This window comes from Stomoxys calcitrans, chromosome 5 (genome assembly GCF_963082655.1).
Source record: "Stomoxys calcitrans chromosome 5, idStoCalc2.1, whole genome shotgun sequence".
NCBI lineage: Eukaryota > Metazoa > Arthropoda > Insecta > Diptera > Muscidae > Stomoxys > Stomoxys calcitrans.
Window position 1 is genome coordinate 112634793 of NC_081556.1, and position 13568 is coordinate 112648360.

General features: G+C 40.2%; 2 protein-coding genes across 2 annotated transcripts in view; both read right to left on the bottom strand.

The window, feature by feature from the left end:
• Nucleotides 1–13568, bottom strand: part of LOC106092157 (5-hydroxytryptamine receptor 2A) — a 490553-nt gene that overhangs the window by 386836 nt on the left and 90149 nt on the right. The window lies entirely within an intron of this gene.
• LOC106092119 (5-hydroxytryptamine receptor 2A) overlaps nt 3040–13568 on the bottom strand; it is a 176263-nt gene continuing 165734 nt past the window's right edge. The window contains exon 7 of the mRNA XM_059369912.1: nt 3040–3159. Within this exon, the coding sequence (XP_059225895.1) occupies nt 3040–3159 (120 nt within the window). The remainder of the gene's footprint in view (nt 3160–13568) is intronic.

Consider the following 13568-nt stretch of genomic DNA (forward strand, 5'->3'; position numbering starts at 1 on the left):
GTACCATGGGTTTTTTGAAGGAGACTTCTGGTACCCAAGTACAGATTTCGCATCATTTTCCCTGGAGTGGGCAATAGTTTGCCACTGCGCCATTATATCATCGGAGTGCTTTCATGAAGCAGTTGGGTCAGTCGAGTGGAGTATGCCTCTGCCATTTGTTGTGTTTGCAGCTTTTCAATGCCCAGCTTCCGTGCAGTGTCAGATCGTACTTTTGCTGCTACAAGGTTTGCTTTGCTGCTACAAGGTAATGATCCGAATCTACGCGCTGGATGAATGCCTTCCATCTAACACAACGTGATCAATTTGGTTTCTCGTGTTTTGATCGGGTGACAGCCATGTGGCTTTGTGAATATTTTTATGTTGATATCTGGTGCTACTAACTACCATGTTTTTTGCCGCGGCGAAATCTATCAGCCTCAACCCATTACTGGACGTTATCTCGTGGCTAAACTTTCCGACTGTTGGACCATAGATGTCTTCCTTCCCTATTTTCGCATTAAAATCTCCCAGAACGATTTTAATATCATGGGCGGGACAGCGGTCATATACTCTCTATAGGCGCTCATAGAAAATATCCTTGGTCTGCTCGTCTTTGTCCTCCGTCGGGGCATGGGCACAAATAAGGCTGATGTTAAAGAATTTGGCTTTTATGCGGATAGTGGTTAGCCTCTCATCCACCGGAGTAAAGCTGGAGACAAGGTGTTTCAGTCTTCGACCAACCACAAATCCGCAGCCAAATTCATGCCTCGTGTTATGGCAGCTATGGTATAGTTCGTCACCGTTTGGAGTTGTAATGACGCCATTCCCAGTTCATCGTACTTCCTGTGAGGCGGGAATATCTGCCTTGTAGTTCTCTAATACATCTGCCAGCGCGTATACTGCACCTTCTCTATAAAGAGTGCGGACATTCCAGGTGCAGATCCGTAAATCATGGTCCTTTTTTCATTAGCGTGGGTCGTCAACGATGGGGGGGTCCGTTTTTACTATTCCTTTGTTTCTCATAGTTTTCCGGGGGCGGGTTACTGGCCCAGCGCCCCAACCGCATGGGTTTTGTGGGATTGCATGTATCCCTCGTTGTGGCGAGCCGCTTGCTCCAAGATCTGACACTCGTCGCCAGTCGCCGTTGTGTCACACTGGACCGAAAATTGTCTAAGTGAGTCTGTAAAGGACTGCCACTCTTACCTAACCTAACGTTTGAAGTAGGTTAGTATAGCAATTGGTATCATGACGGGGCACATATGACTACGAGGTCACTTATGTAATGTCGTTGCGGCAAGTTATAGAATGTGTAGGGCATTCGGGCAAACAGCCATATATGGGTTGCCCAAAAAGTAATTGCGGATTTTTTTAAAAGAAAGTAAATGCATTTTTAATCAAATATACTTTTTTTACACTTTTTTCTAAAGCAAACTAAAAGTAACAGCTGATGACAGAAGAAAGAATGCAATTACAGAGTCACAAGCCGTTAAAAAATTTGTCAACGCCGCCTATATGAAAAATCCGCAATTACTTTTTGGGCAACCCAATAGTTCCATTTCACAATAAAGGATCTGAAGCCCATATTTACACATCGGGTCCTAATTCTAAGTCTACCAGAGAGACGACTTGAGCATCCAGAGAGGGCTGTTTTTTAAGTTTGGGCGATTTACAGGCTGATGTGGCTCTTTTGGGAATCGATATCCCGATTTGACTTCTTAAGTCTCTGGGGAGTGCCATTCTCAAGAGCTTTGGTTGATATTTGAATGTTAAGTTTTCTTATGACTTTAAACTTCCATGCCTTGTATTAACAAGGAGCGAACATTTTCTCAAGGCTTGGTGTGGAGTGTTAATAGACATTTCTAAATAATTAATAGCATAAAATCTTAAATTCATACGTAATTGTTATCAATATTTAAGGTGTGTGTGTGTGAATTTAAGGTGTGTGTGTGTGTGTGTGTGTGTGGCCTATATCATATCATCGATGCCATTACGTGAGCATATCAGTATCTAATATTTTAATGAAATGCTGATATCCTCAGCTATTGGCTCAATTTCCAATGCAGCTCACTTGAAGTTAAGCATCTGTGAGGAGCATCTTCAGACACATTTGCATATTCATGAGATGCTGATAGTGTTGCCGATGATGAGCACTATGATGATGACTATAATTAAAATGATGTTCGTTTTGCAGTATCCCAAACAAACAAGTTGGGCATTTGTTAAATTACCATCGGGCCATCAATGGGTAGGATGTATTGGGTTGCCCAAAAAGTAATTGCGCATTTTTTAAAAGAAAGTAACAGCTGATAACTGACGGAAGAAAGAAAGCAATTACAGAGTCACAAGCTGTGAAAAAATTTGTCAACGCCGACTATATGAAAAATCCGCAATTACTTTTTGGGCAACCCAATATAAATCATTCTGGGTTATGATTTTATCGAATTTGATTTATGAAATTGTTTTGTATTTGCTTAGATGACAAGACAAACAACAAGAAGTAAGTAGCATTACATGAAATCATTGAAAATTACCTTGAGATGGCAAACATTCATATTTGTATTTGCAAGGCCAGTCAAGTCAAAAGACAGTGGAAAAATTTAATAAATATTAAAAGTCAAATATTTGAATCAAGACATTTAAGATTTATTATATTTGAAGAACTTTTGAAGGAAAGTGAAGTTGAATTCGTATCTTGAGAGTGTGTTTGCTTATAAAGTGCAGAGGTGGGCTGTATAAAATAAGGCCCTATAAAGTGATAGACATAACCAAAAAAAAAAAAATTATAAATTTTTCTTGTAATAAACATTTATATGCCTCAAACAGGCAACGGATATGTTGAAGCGGAAACGGATGTATCCCATTGTTTAGCTTTAAAATGGCCATTTCTCTGTAAAGCCATACGCGTGTGTGACTATTTGCCTACGAAGGTCATTTCGAGTCCCATGAATATTGTGTTAAAAATTACCAACACAGGATGAACATTAATTACTGGCCCAAGATAAATAATAACAACAAAAGTTATAATAATAAAAATAATTATCATTGTTATTATTGCTGAAGCTACTGATGTTTGCTACTGCTGTTGTTTTTGCTGCCGTTTATAATGTTGCTGTAACACTTGGTGTGTTGTTTTTGCATAAAAAGATTAAGCCAATGAAAGAGAAAAACTTCATGAGTATGCTAATGTCAAAGAGATTTCATTCATTGTAAACTAGACAAGAATGTAATTTTGTTGAAATTATACACTGGGGTGTCGCACAAATGGGGAAGTACAAGTGTGTACAAGCACTAAGTTCCAATCATTGCCATATGTTGATCTCGGCTACAATTTTTTACCACAGTGGTAATTTTCTACCACTCTACAATGGAATGGACAACGGAAACGTGAGCAAGGTTAGGTTGAAAAGAGGGTGCGGTTAGGTTAGGTTGAAAAAAGGGTGCGTTTAGGTTAGGTTGAAAAGAGGGTGCGGATATTATTCCACCCAGCTTGATGTGCGCTCTAAATACGCCTAAAAAAAAGTAACCTCGAAAAAGAAAATCTGAGTAAGGTATTCCGTGCTACATACCAAATCGTTAACTGTTTTCCATGCCACGCCCCTAGGTTAGGTTGAAAAGAAGGTGCAGATATTAATCCGCCCCATGCCACTATGGACATACACCTAAACCTGTAAACGATTTGTTGTGCGCTCTAAAAACTATACAGTAACCTCTAAAAAGAAAATTTTAGGTTAGAAATTCCGAGCTACTTACAAAATCCTTAAATGTTTTCAATGCCACTCCCCTAAGTTGGCTCATGTCTGTGTCTCCACCTAAGTACCGGCATCTGTTGGGAGTAGGTGATGGTACCATCATCGGCTCCCTATTCGTTGGGTTGCATTGAGTCTCCTGTAGCTACGCTGCCTAATGTTTCAATATTAGGATCTTTAACTATCCCAGTATTCCGAATCTTTAAGTCGGTGTTGGGTGCGTCGTCGGGTTCCTGTTTGTTAGGCTGTGATGGGCGGTCTCGCCACCGCACTGCCTGATATTTTAGTATTAGGATCATTGCTTTCCTCCTAGTCTTTCCAATGTTGAGAGATGCCGTGATTATCCCGTTGTCGGCCCCTGTTTGGTGGGCGGTGTTGAGTCACCAGCCTCTGCACGGCCTGGTGTCGCACAATGAAAATTTCTGCCTATCCTAGTCGTCCCAATCTTGAAAAAGACAGCTTTGCTCCCGTAGTGCGCCATGTCTTTAGTCTAAGCCAATCAATGTCACGGAGACTTGATCAATGCCAACCTCCCTGTGGAAGACCTCACACTTCTCTGCGACCAAACCTTGGTTTTGCTTGCCCAAGAATCCCAACATGCGATCCGTCGCAAATTTACTGCCCCACCCATCCCTTGATGAAGACCGAAACCTTTGTAAGCTGGGGGATATCCACCTTTCTCACAAAGTCGAGCTTTGCGCCCTCCCAGGGAGCGTGAATACCTCTGACGAGCTGTTTGACGGTATCAATACATCCACGACCCTATGTTAGTTCATGTCTGGTATTGTGTCCCCGCCTAAGTGTCGGTATCTGTTAGACGCGAAAACCAGGCGATGAAAAAGAAAATGCTCCAACGTCTCATCATCTTCCCCGCATGCCCTACACATGCTATCACTTGCCGCACCGATTTTCTATAAGTGAGCTCCTAGTCCTATGTGTCCCATTATGACACCAAAAGCTTTACTGGCCTCTTTCTTACCTCCTTTCAGTAATAGCCTCGCCGTTCTCATGACGGATTTTCGCCCTCCTACCGACCATTTCGCTGTTCCACAGGGTAGCATGCGCATTCGTCGCACACGCCTTTAACTCGGACTGCGTGGACCCGAAAAGCTTCGGGTTAACCAAGTTTATTGACAAAAGTCCTCTGGCCTTCAACGCCAAATCGTCTGCCCTTTCATTTCCCCTTACTCCGTTATGGCCCGGCACCCAAACGATGGGGACTTTGCCATCCTCAGAGAAGGATCCTTCTGACACTGCAAGACTGTTCGTGACCTTGCCGTCCTGGTTGTTATTGCCCTTATGGCAAGTTTATTGTCCGTAAAGATGTTCACATTCGACGTCCTCGCGTTGGCACCACATCACTTCACACATTCCGTGATCGCCCGGATCTCCGCCTGCAGGACAATATTATGGTAAAAAAAATTTGCAAATTTTTGCCCATGAACATTCCACTAAGGAACAGGGGCAAACTTCTCACATATCAATGAGTGCAGTCCGATTCAAGTTTAAGCTCAATGATAAGGGGCCTCCCTTTTATAGCCGAGTTCGAACGGCGTGCCGCAATGCGACACCTCTTTAGAGAGAAGTTTTACATGTCATAGTACCTCACAAATGTTGCCAGCATTTTGAGGGGAAAACCACCGCTGAAAATTTTTTCTAATGGTTTCGCCAGGATTCGAACTCAAGGGTTCAGCGTCATAGGCGGACATGCTAACCTCTGCGCTACGGTGGCCTCCGTATTATGGTCAGGCAGTCTAAAACAGATCTCAGTCCCTGGGTTCTCAAAGTGTATCCACAGGCCCACTCTGTCCTCTAGCTTTTATCCATCCTTCATCCGTGTAACATGATCTTCCAGATGGATATACTAGGGTCCCAATCAATCCAAGACGCTGGCAGCAAAGCCTCGTTGTCCACCTTAAGGTTCATCTCAGGCATCCGATCGAAAACATCTTCCCTTCCTTCTAGGTTTCCTATCGTCGCCCCGATTATACCCCGATTGTATGAGCTGCTTCCATCCTCAATCCATTCTCCCATTGCCCTAAGTCTCATAGCGGCAGTGGCTGCCTCAATGGGTTGGATATCTAGAATAGTCTCCAGTGCCCTAGTGGGCGTGGTCCTCATCGCTCCGCCTATGCCATGACAACATGTTCCCTGAACCTATTGCATGGTCTTTATGTTGCACTTTTTCTCCTTAACAGTCCACCAAACTATTGAGGCGAAGGTAGGTATTGATCTAATCACGCTCCTGTAGAGCCAGTGAACTATCCTCTGATTCAGGCCCCATTTCGAGCCTACGGCTCGTCTACATAGTGCCCAACATCTGTGAGCCTTCTCAGTACACTCCGGAATTTGACACTTCCAATTCAGTTTAAAGTCCAAGATCACACCTAAGTATATGACCTTGTCAGATATCGAAATCGTCTTATTGAGGAAACGTGGTGCGTTAAATTGGCCCACCTTCGTCTCCCTCGTGAATAGGCATATTTCAGTCTCCTTTGGGTTACCATTGAGACCGCTGGGTCTAGCCAAGTAATATGCTATAGGCAAGACCCTTTCGGCCCTTCTGCATAGATCGTTCGAATCCTTACCCCTTAGAAGTATTATAACATCGTCTATGTAGCAGACGGGTTCAAATCCCTCCTCAGTCAACATCTGTAATAGGTCATGTATGGTGGTCCCCCATAGGAGTGGCGATAACCCATAGTCACTATGTTTGGCTTTTATTGTAACCGTCTAACGTTTCGCTTCAACATATCCCATTACTGGACGTTATCTCATGGAGGCTAAACTTTCCCACTGTTGGACCAAAAATGTCTTCCTTCCCTATCTTCGCATTAAAATCTCCCAGAACGATTTAAATATCATGGGCGGGGCAGCGGTCATATTCTCTCTCTAGGCGCTCGTAGAAAATATCCTTGGTCTGCTCGTCCTTGTCTTCCGTCGGGGCATGGGCACAAATAAGACTGATGTTGAAGGATTTGGCTTTTATGCGAATAGTGGCTTGCCTCTCATCCACCGGAGTAAAGCCGAAGACAAGGTGTTTCAGTCTCCGGCTCCACAGCCAAAAGCCAAAATCATGCCTCGTGTTATGGCAGCTATAGTATAGTTCGTCACCATTTGGTGTTGTAGTAACGCCATTAGCAGTCCGTCGCACTTCCTGTAAGGCGGTAATATCTGCCTTGTACTCTAATACATCCGCCAGCGCGTATACTGCACCTTCTCTATAAACAGTGCGGATATTCCAGCTGCAGATCCGCAAATCATGGTCCTTTTTTCGTTTGCGTGGGTCGTCAATTTTGGGGTGGGGTCCGTTTTAACTATTCCTTTGTTTCTCATAGTAGTTCTCAGTTTTCCGGGTGCGGGTTACTGGCCCAGCGCCCCAACCGCATGGGTTTTGTGGGATTGCACACGTATCCCTCGTTGTGGCGAGCCGTTTGCTCCAAGATCCGACGATCGCCGCCAACGGGCCCCAATGCTGGGAACAGACGCTGCTGTTGGCCATTGGTTATTTAAAGCCGCCAATAACTCGCCTTGTCATCTCGAGTATCATTGGCTCTCAGTATTTAATTAAGAGCCAGTGCCACCTGACTCCTCATTGAGACTCTCCTCTCGGAAATCGCTGACTGCCCGCGGTCGAATTTCCAGCTACTCCACATAAAAACGGAGCTTTCCACCATCCGCAACCTGTGGACGCGCCCGGTAGCTTTCAGCTATGCTTCCCGTGATAACAATGGGCCAACTGACAAATGTCTAAAAAGTCTGGCGAATGACCATTAAATATCTTCATTTAGTTAAAAAGTCTTCATTTTAAAGTTTTTTTTTTCCAAATATCTTCAACATATCAACATGGCTTATTTCATTCCGATTTAATCTCAGCCAAATCTCTTTGGGAGCCACAAAGGCCAATTTGATTAGAATCCATATCTTAACTCACAATTACTTTAGACATTGTGGCTCTATCAAAAAAGGATTTACTAAAAATCCGAAATCTCTTTCATGTTGTCAGTGGGGCCAATGCCTAACCGAAATGGCTTTCATTCAGCTGTTTTGAGGCAATCTTATTAATGCAAAGAGCGAAAGTCATTTTTAATGAACGTCACAAGAAACAAGAATCATAAACGACAAATAAAACAGCAGCATCAGGATGAAACCCATTTACAATATTTATGTACATTAGTAGTGTACTCTACATTGTACAGCCCATGCCTTGAACGACAACGACAACACTCACTGCCCGTATTACACATATTACAATGGACACCAAGTTTAAAGTCCAGTTTGGTTAAGTTTCGTTGAGTTTCAAGTTTCTCGGGTCTTAGATTTTAAGTAATTTTTGTTGGATTTTCGCCTGACAAACTGTTTCTGCCGCACACCATGAAATGACAAAAAGCCCAACATTAACATAATATAATTAACTGACTGGCTGACTAGCTGACTCGCTGACAGACTGACTGAAAGCAAACTTCCCTCCAATGAGGGCAGTCAGGCAGGCAGGCTGGCCGGCCGACAGCACTGCCAAAGCCCCTCTCGAACATTGGCGATGACATTTTGAATGGGCCAACGAACAAGCAACCAACAACTGTCACTAGGATGTCGTAAAAGATATTCTCAGCGGGTTGTATGTTAGCCATCTTTTTTTTTTGTTTTTGCAAAAAATCCTGTTTTAAAAGGAAATGACAATTTTTTATTTCCTTCTTCTTCGCCTTTGTCTCTCCGCCATAAAATTGCCATTTTATAGAGTGCCTTCTTCGAATGCCCATAATTTCATACGCGAAAAGTCGAAAATGAATAGCATTAGTTATGGCACAAAAGCAGCACGTTTAATAGAAGTGATCATAACCATAAGAAATTAAATGTCAGGGTGAAATGGCCAAATGGTAATAATTTACATTTTAAAGAGTTTTGGTTTTGCCTAATGTATGGAATTTTGGTTTCTGGCAAATAAAACTGGAATTTCTATAGACAAACTAGAAATGAAATTTTGACTACATTTCCCAGGAAATAAAAAGTTGTCAAATAAATCAGCACGAATCAGATGCAGGGGGATCCACCTTACCCCAAAAAACCCTTATATCGGACATATTCACCGATCATAGCAACATAAGGCTCAAAAGTAAGAAATTTCAAAGTAGACCACCAATATGATATCCACATTGGGGCGAAATATCTGAAAGGCCATACCACAATATAGGGCTCAGATAAAAAAAAAAAGAGTGAATGAAGGCGCATCGGAGCGGGCCCTGTTCAGCTAATCTTATATATAAAATTCAATTTGTGTATGTTTGTTTGTTTGTCGGTTTGTTTGTTCTGTATAGACTCAAAAACGGCTGAACCGAATACCTTGAAATTTTCACAGATTCTGTAGGTTGGTCTGAAAGGAAACATAGGCTATATAATTTTTGATATCGGGAGGGGGGCGGACCCTCCCCTTACCCCAAAGTACTACCAAAAAATAAAAGTGGACCGATCGGGTCAATATGGGATTCAAATGAAAGCTATTCAAGAGTAGAATTTCATAATAAAAGTTGGGTCCAAGTACCTGGGGCCGCCCCAACCACAAAACACCTCAAGAGTAGAGTACGAATTTCATAATAAAAGTTGGGTCCAAGTACCTGGCGCAGCCCCAACCACAAAACTCCTCAAGAGTAGAGTACGAATTTTATAATAAAAGTTGGGTCCCAGTACCTGGGGCCGCCCCAACCACAAAACCCCTCAAAATAGGTTCATTTGACGATCATGACAATATGGGACTCAAATGAAAGGTATTCGGAAGTAGGTAACGAATATGGTCAGGAAGGAGAAATATGCTTTATAATTTGTTGATAACGGAAGGGGGCGGACCCTCCACCGTTACCCCAAAAACACCACCCAAAATTAGAAGTGGACCGATAAGGACAATATGGGTATCAAATGAAAAGTATGTAGATAACGATTCTGAACTACAAATTCATGTGGAAGTATACGGGGTCACCCCACCCCCAAAAAAACGCCCAAAATTGGCACATTAGCTAATCACGGATATATGGGACTCGATTTGTTTGTTGCGTATAGACTGAAAAACGGCAGAACCGATTTTTTTTCGAAATTTTCGCATATTGTATAGGTTGGTCTGCAATGAAACATAGGCTATATAATTTTCGGCATCGGAAGGGGGACGGACCCTCCCCCTTATGCCAAAAACTCAACCCAAAATCAAAAGTGAATCGATCGGGACAATATAGATATCAAAATAAAGGTACTGGAGAGTAGAATACGAATGTGGTATTAAAATTTGAGCCAACGCCAACCCCAAAACTCCCCCAAACAGACATATTGGACGTTCATTTCAATATTCGGGAGTTGATTACGAATCTGGCATTCATAATCAGATAGAAGTATAGGGGGTCCTGCCACCCCTCAAAAACGCTATTAGACCCATTGTGACGCTTGGCTGAACCGATTTTCTTAAAATTTTCATAGATTGATCGAATACGTACGTGTGTCTGGAAGCAAACATAGGCTATATAATTTTTAGATATCGGGTGGAGGCGGACACTCCTCCTTATCCTAAAAACGCCACCCCTACTCGAAAGTGGTCTGATGGGCACAATAAGAGTATCAAATGAAAGGTATTGAAGGTATTGAAAGAAAACGGATATGGTATTAATTTTTGGGTCCAAGAACCCAGCGGGCCCCTCCCAACCCCAAATCTTCTCCAAACGGATATATTCAAGTTCATTCAATATGGGACTATAATGAAAAGTAGTAGGCAAAAGATAAAAAATAGATCAAATTAATGGGAGGTCGCCCACCCCCAAATAGCCCCAAATGGGCATATTAGCCTATCATGGCTATATATGACTGAAATGAAAGGTATTAGGGAGTAGATTACGAATATGACATTAAAATTTGCGTTCAACTCAAGGTGGCACTTTTCCTTCTAAAGATACGTCAAATGGGTCAAATGGGCGTCCCGCAGTGCAATACCTCTTTGGGAAAAATTTTTTAAATGACCATGCATGGCATTGTACCTCGTAAATGTCGCCAACATTAAGAGGTTATAAACACCTCTCAATGTGTTCGAATGTGTTCAGCGTCGTAGGATACAATGGCAAATACAAATGCAATTTTTGTCCAAGAACATTCCACTAAGGAACAGGGGCAAACTTCTTACATATCAATGGGTGCAGCCCGATTCAAGTTTAAGCTCAATGACAAGGGGTCTCCTTTTTATAGCCAAGTCCGAACGGCGTGCCGCAGTGCGACACCTCTTTGGAGAGAAGTTTTACATGGCATAGTACCTCAAAAATGTTGCCAGCATTAGGAGGGGAAAACCACCGTTGAAAAATTTTTTCTGATGGTCTCGTCAGGATTCGAACCCCAAGCGCTCAGCGGTGGCTACAATGGCACAAATTCGATATCCACATTCAAAGCAAAGTGTCCCCACCCTTAAAAAAATATAAGAGAGTTAAAGAAGGCCCAGCGGAGCGGGTCCGGTTCGAATAACTTCCTGTAGAAATGAGATTTTGACAAAATTTCCTATAGAAATGAAATTTTGACAAAATTTCCTATAGAAATGAAATTTTGACAAAATTTCCTATTGAAATGAAATTTTGACTAAATTTCCTATAGAAATGAAATTTTGAGAAAATTTCCTATAGAAATGAAATTTTGAGAAAATTTCCTATAGAAATGAAATTTTGAGAAAATTTCCTATAGAAATGAAATGTAGAGAAAATTTCCTATAGAAATGAAATGTAGAGAAAATTTCCTATAGAAATGAAATTTTGACAAAATTTTCTACAGAAATTAAATTTTGACAAAATTTTCTACAGAAATTAAATTTTGACAAAATTTCCTATAGAAATGAAATTTTGACAAAATTTCCTATAGAAATTAAATTTTGACAAAATTTCCTATAGAAATTAAATTTTGACAAAATTTCCGATAGAAATGAAATGTTGAGAAAATTTCCTATAGAAATGAAATTTTGACAAAATTTCCGATAGAAATGAAATTTTGACAAAATTTCCTATAGAAATGAAATGTTGAGAAAATTTCCTATAGAAATGAAATTTTGACAAAATTTCCTATAGAAATGAAATGTTGAGAAAATTTCCTATAGAAATTAAATTTTGAAAAAAATTCCTATAGAAATTTTGAGAAAATTTCCTATAGAAATGAAATTTTGACAAAATTTCCCATAGAAATGAAATTTTGAGAAAATTTCCTATAGAAATGAAATTTTGACAAAATTTTCTACAGAAATTAAATTTTGACAAAATTTTCTACAGAAATAAAATTTTGACAAAATTTCCTATAGAAATGAAATTTTGACAAAATTTCCTATAGAAATGAAATGTTGAGAAAATTTCCTATAGAAATTAAATTTTGAAAAAATTTCCTATAGAAATTTTGAGAAAATTTCCTATAGAAATGAAATTTTGACAAAATTTCCTATAGAAATGAAATGTTGAGAAAATTTCCTATAGAAATGAAATTTTGACAAAATTTACGATAGAAATGAAATTTTGACAAAATTTACGATAGAAATAAAATTTTGACAACATTCCGATAGAAATGAAATTTTGACAAAATTTCTTATAGAAATAAAATTTTGACAAAATTTCTTATAGAAATAAAATTTTAACAAAATTTCTTACAGAAATTAAATTTCCTAAAGAAATAAGATTTTGATAAAATGGCTTGTGTAAAAAATATTTTTACAAAATCTTGACAAAATTTCTCATAAAAAAACACTTTAGATTACCTGAAATCTTTTTTTAAATCATATAATAATTGCGGTTTTTATAGGCTTAAGACCCTTAATCGTCATATCGCTCTATATGGCACCTATATCTGAATATAATCCGATGTGTACCATATACCGGTGTGATGACGAAAGGCCGAAAACCATTCACGGTTTTAAGTTTCAGCGAATTTGGGTTATAAATGCAGATTTTATGGGTTCAAAACCCTTAATCGCAGATCGTTCTATACGGCAGCTATATCTGAATATAGACCGATCTGAACTATATTTGAGTCGGAAGACTTTAATCAACTCACTGTTTAAAATTTCAGCGAAATCGCATAATAACCGCGGCTGTTTAAGACTCTCAATCGGCAGATCGGTCTATATGGCAGCTAAACCAAAATATTGCCCGATCTGGACCATTATGAGTTGGGATGACGAAAATCTTAAAACAACTCGCTGTTTTAAGTTTCAGCGATATTGGCTTATAAATGCGCCTATAATGGGCTTAAGACCTTAAACCAGCATATGGGTGTATATGGCATATATGGTCCGATATGGACTATATTCGATTTGAACATCAAACAAATTCAAATTTCAGCGAGATCCGATAAAAATGTGGCTTTTAAGGGCTTTAGGCCCTAAATCGACAGTTCGATCTATATTGCAGCCACAAGCGTATAAAGGTCCACGCTAAGCGAAGGAAACATAGGTTTTATAATTTTAATATCGGAAGGGGAGGGTCCGCTCCAAAAACACCACCCAAAATAAAAAATGGACCGATCGGGACAATATGGATATCAAATGAAAGGTATTGGAGAGTAAAATACGAATATGGTATTCAAATTTGAGTCTAAGTACACATCGGGCCGTTTCAACCCCAAAACTCCCCCAAGAAGACATATTTGACGTGCATGTCAATATGAGGCTCAAATGAAAGGTATACGGGAGTAGATTACGAATCTAGAATACAAAATTAGGTCGAAGTATAGGGGATCACACCATCACCCAAAAACGCCCCTTATAGACATATGACACATCATGTTTATATGAGACTCGGTTTGTTTGTTTGTTCCGTAGAATAAAAAACGCCGGAACCGATTTTTTAATTT